At 39.3% G+C, this 11,005-nt stretch overlaps 1 protein-coding gene across 1 annotated transcript; it reads left to right on the plus strand.

Annotated features, from left to right (window-relative positions):
- The first annotated feature begins 6,436 nt into the window (after window positions 1–6,436).
- On the plus strand, window positions 6,437–8,575 carry LOC112203746 (plastid division protein CDP1, chloroplastic-like). The gene is made up of 4 exons (XM_024344669.1): window positions 6,437–6,653; window positions 8,029–8,049; window positions 8,284–8,396; window positions 8,509–8,575. The coding sequence occupies exons 1-4, from the start codon at window positions 6,546–6,548 to the stop codon at window positions 8,573–8,575; spliced, it is 309 nt and encodes a 102-aa protein (XP_024200437.1). The 5' UTR covers window positions 6,437–6,545.
- Window positions 8,576–11,005: the final 2,430 nt, after the last annotated feature.

An 11,005-nucleotide genomic window follows, 5' to 3' on the forward strand; every position in this document is an offset into this window, starting at 1 on the left:
TTTCTAGATCTTTCTCTAGCTATCTAGATCATGTGTCTAGAACATGTCTAAGTCTAGAATAATCTTTTAGAACAATCATAATGTAATCAATTAAGTTCATCATGGTCTAGAAAGTTCCATTAAGGTGTGGTTAATAATTAACCACATAAGTTAAGTCGGTGGAGTTAATTATATGTTAGGTCAGTGAACTAGCTATAGGTCTTTAAATATGTAACCAGCCATGTACTCTTGAATTACTTGAATCAATTAAGAAGCATTAATCAAAAGCTTCTCTCCTCTGTTTTCCTTTCATAAACAACCTCCTCTGTTTTAACTAAACCATCTCCTCACTAAACTCCTTCTCCCAAACTCTTGCTCCCAAAACTAAAATCCTAGACACATTGTCCTAGCCCACTACTACTAAAGCTTCCGCACCAAATTTCAACAGTGGTATCAAAGCCACAAATTCTAACAGTGGTATCAGAGCTTTCTTCGATCAAATTTGGGGCGTTGATTTGTGTCTTCCACCATGTCTACCTCCACCTCCAACCAAACATCAATTTCTCTTCCCATCTTCAAGGGAGAAAACTATGATTTTTGGAGTATCAAGATGAGAACCTTCTTTTATGTCTCAAGATCTATGGGACATAGTAGAGAAAGGATTCTCGACTCTAGAAAATCCAACGATGGAGCAATTGAGGCAAGAAAAGAAAGAAAAATTAAGAGATGCTAGTGCTCTCTTCGCCATTCAACAAGCAGTGGACGATACAAATTTTTCAAGAATCATGGGAGCTACCACATCAAAAGAACCTTGGGATCTACTAAAGGAGGAGTTTCAAGGGACGGCTAAGGTACGTTCCGTTAAACTACAAACAATGAGGAGAGAGTTAGAAAATTTGAAAATGAAAGATTCTGAGATCGTAAAAGATTATTATTCCCGGTTAAAGGAAATAGTAAATCAATCAAGAGCCTATGGTGAAAATATTAGTGAGACTAGAGTAGTTGAAAAAATACTCATTAGCCTCATTGAAAAATATGACCCAATAGTTACTGCCATCGAAAATTCTAAAGACATGACAACTCTTTCGGTGACAGAACTAATAGGCTCTTTAGAAGCTTATGAGAAAAGATTGAGTAGTCGGAATGAAAGTCTTATAGAAAGTGCATTCTGATCTAAACTCAATATTCGATCTCAGAAAAATGAAAAAGAAAAGAAGTTTGAAGAATTTTCTAGAGGAGGAGATAGACCCAAATATTGGGCAAATTAAAAAGATATAAAGGAGAAAAGAAATTATTCTCCATGTGGAATCTGTCACAAAAATAATCATCAAGAAAAAGATTGTTGGTTTCGGGGAAAACCAAAATGCCGAAACTGCAACAAATTTGGTCATATTGAGGAAAATTGTTTCCTCAAGAAAAATCACCGAGCAGATTTTTCAGAAGAAAATGAGCAAGATGAGCAGCTCTTCTATGCATGTCACTCGGCGATTGAAGAGAGAAATAAGAAGTGGTACGTGGATAGCGGCTGCAGCAATCATATGTCTGGAGACAAAACCATTTTCTCCAAACTTGATACTTCACAAAAGTCTCAAGAGAAAGTAGGAAATGGAGAAATGGTCAAAACTAAAGGCAAAGGTACGATTTCCATCCCGACTAATTTAGGAACTAAAAAGATTAATGATGTTCTATTAGTTCCTAGCTTGGAGCATAATCTCCTAAGTGTCGGACAAATGATGGAAAATGGTTATGCTATATTATTTCATGGAGACTTCTGCAAAATATTTGACAAGAAAAGAAGGTTGATATTCAAAATAAGGATGAAAAATACAAATTTCCCCATCCAATGGCAACAAATGGCCATGAAAGCAGAAGTCAAGAAGAAAAATATTTGCCTAGAGAAAAAGCAGCCGAGGACTCTACCACGTCAAGCAAGTAAAGAAGGAAGTTCAAATCCTTCGAAGTCTAAAAGTTGTGAAGTTGCAATGAAGAAGAAAGCTGGAGAAAGGCCACGGAAGAAGAAAGCCGAAGAAAGGCTAAAGAAAGCAAGAGCGAGAACATCTTCACCAAGGTACTTCCAAGATCGAGACTTGAATTACTACGAGATTGCCCGGAGTATCATCAATGTGCATTAAGGGGGAGTGTTAAAACAACTAATGCACATTGAATTTTCTAGATCTTTCTCTAGCTATCTAGATCATGTGTCTTTTTTTTTTTTTGAGAATAAATAATTCCATTAATAACCAAACAGATTACATAACATTAGATCCATAGTTACGGGACCGTCAACATGAGTGACTTCCATGAGCCAAAAAGGCTCAACCCCTAACCAAATTTTACGCTCATACCCTCGAGCTACAATGAGTAACCACCTAACATATACCGATACAACCCAGTCGCCAACATTACGATGAACTGTTTCCACTCGTTCGGACACCGCGATCCAAAACTGCCAGACCACGTATAAGGGTGATTCACCATCACGTTGATAACCAAAAAGCACCGACAAAAGTCCAGACCACGACACACCTATGAACCCAAAACAAACTAACCCTCGCTTAATTGAGGAGGGACTTATTATACCTAAACAAAAACCAAAACGGAAAAAACCTAACCAAAAACCACCAACTATAAGTAAATAACAAGCCCAGGCCCAGAGAGCTAAGGCAGCCAAGCCCCACCTCTTTAGCCCAGTCCAGAAAGGCACCTGAACCAACACACCACCATACTCGCCGCTCCGCCACCGATGTCGGACCTCAACCATCTGCGAGCCATCTCCGCCGTCGAACCACCGGCCAAGACTAGCCACCCACTCCACCACCCCAGCCCCACACATCCTCACTCCGGATATCAGAACCAAACAGGATCGACCTCCGATCCCAACCGGTCCCAGCCAGCCTATCCTTCCGCCTCCCATCTCCGATCTCCCACCTATCCATGGTAGCATCGCCGTCAATCCCACTGCAGCGCCATAGAGCCAAACAACATCGATCCCACCTAGCAGCCACCAACCCGATCCACGTTCAGCGCCCTCCTGCACATGAGCACGACGAGAAAAGCAGCTTCCCAACCCCAGCCACTGAGCCACAAGCATGCCAACGAACCAGACCACCCCTCCGGCCGCACGCACCGTGCACCGGCGAGGCCAAAGGCCAGTGCCAGCGCCGAGGCACAACCGGACAGGCAAGAAGGATGACGCGGCTCCCAAGGTTTTTTTTTTCTCTCTAGGGTTTTTTTCTCTCTGTGGAGAGAGAGTCAATATCCTGAAATCTTTTTTATCTAGATCATGTGTCTAGAATATGTCTACGTCTAGAATAATCTTTTAGAACAATCGTGAAAGTATGAATGTAATCAATTAAGTTCATCATGGTCTAGAAAGTTCCATTAAGGTGTGGTTAATAATTAACCACATAAGTTAAGTCGGTGGAGTTAATTATATGTTAGGTCGGTGAACAAGGTCTTTAAATATGTAACCAGCCATGTACTTTGGTAATTACTTGAATCAATTAAGAAGCATTAATCAAAAGCTTCTCTCCTTTGTTTTCTTTTCATAAACAACCTCCTCTGTTTTAACTAAACCATCTCCTCACTAAACTCCTTCTCCCAAACTCTTGCTCCCAAAACTAAAATCCTATACACATTGTCCTAGCCCACTACTACTAAAGCTTCCGCACCAAATTCCAACAGTGGTATCAAAGCCACAAATTCTAACAGGGTGCTCTCCTTGTCTATGACATAACTAAGCGCCCAACATTTGATAATGTCCAAAGGTGGCTCCATGAATTGAGGGACCATGCGGATTCTAATATTGTCATCATGATGGCTGGAAATAAGTCTGACTTGAACCATCTTAGAGCTGTTTCAGAGGATGATGGTCAGGCCTTGGCTGAGAGGGAAGGTCTCTCATTTCTTGAGACATCAGCACTCGAAGCAACCAATATTGAGAAGGCATTTCAAACTATTTTAACAGAGATCTACCATATCATTAGCAAAAAGGCACTGGCAGCTCAGGAAGCAGTCGCGAGCACTACCCTTTCTAGTCAAGGAACTACTATCAATGTTGGTGATGCTTCTGGGAATACGAAAAGAGGTTGCTGCTCTACATAAATGGATGACTGACACCTAAGGGAGGAGAACCATTTGCTGGATAAGACTTTTTTTTAGTTTTTTCTTCCTTTTTAGGTGAGGGGGGAGAGCCATGTAGAATACAATTTTACTTAATTGAGTTGTGATAAGGAAGCTTGTGAATTAAAATTTACAGTGGTGTTGGTACTTTTTTGGGGGTCTGCTTTTCCTTATGCACTGTTGATTATATGTTTGAAAAATTTTAACTATTGAAATTTGGAATGTTGGTTTTTTTCATTATATGGTTGAGAGACAGAGAGAGTATTCACAATGTAACATTTGAGCAGTTTAAATTTCGTATGCTTTTAGTACCATTATCACTTTGTAGACACCAAAAATTTAATGAAAATAAAATTCATTAAATAATTCTGTCACCACTTGAAATTATGACCGAACAAATTTAGTCAGCATGTGAGTCCCGCAAAATATCCACGTGGCTTGTGAGTCAGCAAAATCACACAAACTCAGAGAATGACACATGGTGGCATACGAAAGGCCCGACGGCAATAAATAAAGTTGTTCCGACTTAATCAGCTGATATTAAAGTGGATCAATCAAAACAAAGCAATTGATTCCGAGTCAAATCAAGCATTAAATTTCGTCTACTTATTAGATGTCAATTTATTTAAATTGATAATTAAGACGAAAATCAGCCGTCAAATTAATTGGCTATTTCCTTAATAGTCGTAATTAAATCAGTTAATTATAGATGATTGATTTGATTATGCTATTAATGAAATACAGGTAAAATCAGCCATCAAATTAATTGGCTATTTCCTTAATAGTCGTAATTAAATCAGTTAATTAAAGCTGATTGATTATGCTATTAATGAAATACAATTAAAATTAGCCATCAAATTGATTGGCTAATTCCTTAATAATCGTGATTAAATCAATTAATTAAGGTTGATTGATTTGATTATGTTATTAAGGAAAATACAATTAATTACGTGTCATCAAGGCATTCCAAATTGAGAGATACGCCAACACTATAAATACCCCCTCTCAAATCAAGAGAAAGGGGGTCAGAAGCAGAAGGACTTCAGCCGGAGAGAAAAATGGCTCCCAAAGTTCATAAGTCTTCAAGCGCGTGAAGAGCCTTCAAGCTGCCAAATAGCCGGTTCATCACCAACCTTAAGTCAAAGCACTCGTCATGTGTCAACCCTCGTGGCCATCATACAACTCGAGATCAAGCTTCAATCGCCCTTGAGCCAAGTACACCATTGAGGACGACGACAGATAGAGGGACGCAAGCAGACAGAAGAAATCTCTCCAAAGCTCAGAAGTCTCCCAAGCTCGTGAAGAACCATCAAGCTGCCAAATAGCCGGTCTCTTCACCTCGCTGACTTAAGACAAGCAGGGGAAATCACCTACAAGCTCGGAAGTCGTCAAACACGCGGAGGATCAACAAGCACCAAACACACGTGCTGATTCATCCACCATCAAAAGCCATACTCGCCACGTGACACCGCTCGTGGTTCAAATCTGATCAAGTTCAAGCCTCTACAGCCCTTGATCATCCGACGTCTTCAAGTTGTCTTTAACAAAGTAAATGCTCTACAAGTTCTTCATCAAGCTCGTGGAGAATCAACAAGCACCAAACACACGTGCTGGTTCATCCCCTACCAAAGCCGAAGAACACTCATCACGTGACACCACTCGTGGCCTAAATCCGATCAAGATCAAGCTTCTACAGCCCTTGGTTAATCGTCTTCCTCAAATCGTCAACATAGCAAGAAGCTCACACTACAACCGTTCGATTCAAGATCAAGTGTTCGCCACCCTTGGATCAAATCAACGTCAGAGATCGAATCAGAGGAGAATTTTGTGAAAGAGCGTCTCCAGAGATTGTAACCCGCATTTAAATTAATAAAATTATTATTTTGTGCACGTGTCCTTCTTTCATTCGTTGCAGGATTTTTCGTGTTTACACACTTTTCACTGCTTCAAAATGAAAACGTGGAATGAAAGAAGCGAAGAACATGTTTACAAAACCTGTGACCTCCCATGTGTAAAAAGAAGGATGTAATAGTAGATAGATAGTTCACTATTAAAGTGTCGACAGACTCTAAAAGAAGAGACAGCATAATCATCACGTAGAGAAGAGAGGATCAATTACTACATAAAATGTTTCAGTCCAACCCAAAAAAAAACACGGAAAAAAATTGAGCAAAATGTTTAAGATACAAGTAAGATTAATCGGTCCAAAACTTGTCTCCTTTAAGAAAAGGCAGTGGTTGCTTGTTCAACCGGAAAGCCCAAAAATGGGGAGCAATGTAATCAAAGCATCTTGAAAACCAAGGGATTGGTTATGGCTACTCTTCTCCCACGCTCTCCTCACCATTCCACCTTGCTCTTGCTTCTGTCGAACTGCTCGAAATCACAATGTCGTCTTCTGCGTACAAGCCTGTCACTCCAGAATTGGCATTTCTAGGGTTTCCAGGATGACGAGAAAGGATGAGAATCTCACCGCTCTCTGGGCTCTAAATGCTGTCGACACCCACCACCACCACCACATTGTGGAGACTCCTCCAGCTCGCACCACCGTTGAAATCTAGGGATGACATTTGTACCCATTGGGTATTACCCACCCAATAATAATTCGCAATACCCATCAAATAATTAGTGGGTGTGGGTATTTACCCACCCATTTTTAAATGGGTAAAACCCATACCCACCCATTTACCCATTTTTAATATGGGCAGTTTTTTTTTTTTTTTAATTCTTGCTACTATTTTTTTTTTTACCAATACTTATTACTACTTTATTGTTTTTCTTTAATCTTAATATTTCTAATTTTCTACCACTACAAACATTCACCCGTTTTCAATATGGGCAATTTTTTTTCTTTATACTTGCTACAAACATCTACCACTACATTATTGTTTTTTTTTTTTATCTGAATATTTCTACTTTAGTGTTAAGTTAGTAAATAAAATAAAATTTATTTTTCAACACCGACTTAGATAATGAAAACGGTGATCCAACGGTCGGATTCTCATGGATCGCCTTTTGGAATTGTCTTTTCACAATTATACGATGATCCAAAGGTCGGATTCTCACGGGTCGCCTTTTGGAATCGTCTTTCACAATTATACGATGATCCAACTGTCGGATTCTCACGGGTCGCCTTTTGGAATCTTCTTTTCACAATTATACGATGATCCAATGGTCGGATTCTCACTGATTGTCCTTAAGATCATCCTCCCAAAATTATATGAAGATCCAACGGTCGGATCCTCACGAATTGCCCTTAGGATCATCCTCTCAAAATTATACGATGATCCAACGGTCGGATCCTGATAGATCGCCTTTAGAATCATCCTCACAAACTTATACAACGATCCAACGGTTGGATCCTCACGGATAGCCCTTAGGATCATCCTCTCAAAATTATATGAAGATCCAACAGTTGGATAGTCCCGGATCACCTGTAGAATCATCCTCACAAAATTATACTACGATCCAACGGGTGGATCCTCATGGATAGCCTTTTGAATCGTCTTTTTAACAATTATATGATGATCAAACGGTCGGATCACAAGTGATACTACGATCAATATATTAAATCTACAAGTCGATCGGACGACTTGATGCTCACAGATCAAACCCCATTTATGCAAATATATCGAAACTACATTTCGTAACAATTGAAACTACATATTGAAATCCACCACGTTCTCAACCCTCCGGCCAGATTGCTGGGTTGAAAGGAGAGAGAAGAATCAGAGAGAGAGCAGAGAAGAATCGGAGAGAGAAGAGAAGTGAATAGAGTTTGGGTATTGGGTAAATTTTATGTACCCGTGAGTATACCCATACCCACCCAAACTTCATAAATGGGTACCCATACCCATAAAAAAAATACCCATATGGAATAAATACCCACGGGTACCCATACCCATGGGTTAAAATGCCATCCCTATTGAAATCCCCGTCACCTGTTACCAGGTCTTCTGCTTATTTCTTCAGATTACTTGACTAGCGCCATGAAGGCATTTTGTATTTCTAATTCGCACAGCTTCATTCAACTGTTGAACATAATCTACCATCACTTAGGGTTATAATCAAACTTGTCAGAGTTTGCAATTTGTGTATTGTTCACATGATTATGAAATTTTTCTCCATCATCTTTGCTTTCTTTTACACTACATTGCATTTAGTAACCTTGGAATAAACTTGCAGCTCATTGGTGTTCCTGATCGAGCCGAGAAAGATGAGGTTGTTAAATCAGTCATGGATTTGAAAAGTGCTGAAATTGAAGAAGGTTACACCATGGACGCTGTTGGATATCGCCGGTTGGGGGGGGGGGGGGCGGCTTCCAACCGTAAATGTGTGGAAACAACATCTTCCGTGTTGCTTCATTTTCAATATTATCTTTATTTTTATCTCTTTGATTTGAAATAACAGTATATTTCTGAGATTTCTGAATGATTTTGAGATATTTTACCATATGAGTATTTTAAAGAGATTTTGAGACGGTTTTTGACATGATTTCCATCATGAATTGAGATTTCAATACCAGTGAGTGATTAAGAGTATTCAAATGCTTTTTCTTGGACTTTTTGGTTTTATGTGCCTAGTCTGGAGATAAGTTGAGGTCGAGCGTGCACAGAAGTCGAGGAATAGTGTCCAACTCTTTCATCTTCATTTTAGGTTACTGTTTAACCTACTCGTACTTTATTGCGGTTTATTGTCTAGTTTCTCTGATTACCAATATTTGTATAACTTCGTATTTTGAATAGATTTAAAGTTATAGAAATTGTTTAGGAGTTAGTTATAAATTGTGGGGAACAGATAGGCTCCAGGAGATAAGGATGGATATGATTATTAAGGAGTGTTAGAATATTTTTATTGGTTTGGGTAGTCCACTTTTAGGGGAAGTTCCGCCAAATTTTTGGTAGAATTTCTTCTATAGTAGGCCTTGCAGGACCACCTCAGATTTCAAAGTGAAATTCGGGGTGGGTCTTGTCAACTTGGTATTAGAGCATTATGTTGTTAGGTCTTGTAGACTTTCTTACTCTCGTGTTAGCTTATATACTTGGTGATACTCAGTACCCCTCGAGTGATGGCCCGACTGCAGCGGTTCTCTATCATATACTCTTCCGTGCTAGTGCAATCATCAAGTGTATAAGGTACCTATCTCGATATCGTTTCTTTCAGTTGTTTGGTATTGACTTTCCATTTTTGGTACTATGCCTCTTAGACGTTGGCCCGGTAGGAATTCTGCATGTGTTGAGGAGTATGTAATGTTGTGCACTCTGGTGGTGACTGTTGAAAGAAACGAAATCGATGGGTTTAGCATGGATTGCGAATTGAGAATTGAGATATAGTTATCCTTTGTTTTTGAGTTCAACAAGTTTGTTGAGGTACAAGGACAGACTGTGATCACGCTCACGACTATTAAGGATGATTGGCCATAGATATGGCCTATTTACGAATGCAATATATGTTTCAGGATCTAGTTTTTGGTTGAAAGTTGAACTAATAGTTGTGGTTCTTGCGTTGCACCGAGTTTTGAAAGACGTAGTAAATAATGTGGGCAATTTGGTAACCACTAACTTGTGAGATGTATTAGCAGTTTTGGTTGGAGATATTCATAATTTCAGTAAAGGCTTTGGTACACGTACGATTTGGGGAAATTCTAGTTTCATACATGTAATAGAATATCCATTGGGCAATGTCAAATAGTCAGTTAGAGATGTTATATGGCTAGCAAGGTAGTTATATGAAGGAGTTTCTCTAGTTGACACAAAATGTTAGTTCAAGGCGTGATCAAGGTTCTAGTAAGGTATCACATTGGTGCAGAGGATGCATAGTAGGCCTTTAACTGACGTAGAGTGATATGTACAATTATGCGTCTAATAGTGGGACTTGCGTAAGCATAGAAGATATATATAGCTTAGGAAGATAAGAATCAATGAAAACACCTTGAGACCAGACTTTAGGCAAAGTTTCAACATTTCAGAATGAGGGTCAATCTGTTTCTGATGTTAGTTATCCATTTCCAATCGACCAACTCTTAGCTTGCCTAGTTACTTTCTTGGTCTTCAGTAGACTTACTTTCCTATTCAATATAAGATCGTCACTTCTTCCAATAGATTAGCACATTTTTCTCCCTCTTGAACATTATACTTTGGATTTGTTCGTGTGCCCCATTCCTTCTTTAATTGTATGAAATTTTGAGGACCAAACTTTTTATAATGTGGGCAGATTGTTATGCCCTGTACCTAAACTTATCCGTTTACTAGTCATTTGGACGATAAATGACAATTATCTTCACTTTTACCGTTGTTTCGATGCTTTTAGGGGTGTTAAAAGTTGATTGTTTATTTCATTCATTTTTTTAGGAAAACTTCCTTCTAGAAAGTTATAGAGGAAGTTCAACCGAGTTCGGAGACACGAAGTATGCTAAAATCAGTATTGTAACGAAGAAGTTAAAAGTTAATGGCAGTTTTCGAAAACAGTCATTTTGGGAAGATTCCCTAAATGGAAACTCAGTCCCTTAAACCCAAAAATTTCCAGATTTCATGCCTGATCTTCTCGGCCTCGCCGAGATAATCCATTCAATCTTCTTCTAATTCCTTCGACCCCTACCCTCGGGATCGGCCACATTAGGCCATGAAACTGGTTCCATTCTCTTCGTCTTCAAACCATCTTTCCAACCATATAAGCCTTGCATCCTCTAGTTCACCATAAACGACGAATCGAAGAAAAGAAGGTACGATACTTTTTCGGCGTATTTTTCAAAATTTGGCCAACTCCGGCCAAATTGGACGTTGAGACTAACTGGGCTTTGTTTGTCTTGCAATGCTCTACAAACCCACCAAGTTTTACATCTCAATTCAACCCGAGGAAGACGAATTTTTGATTCGAGCGATTTCGGGCCCAAATCCTCCTCAAATCC

This window comes from Rosa chinensis, chromosome 5 (assembly GCF_002994745.2).
Source record: "Rosa chinensis cultivar Old Blush chromosome 5, RchiOBHm-V2, whole genome shotgun sequence".
NCBI lineage: Eukaryota > Viridiplantae > Streptophyta > Magnoliopsida > Rosales > Rosaceae > Rosa > Rosa chinensis.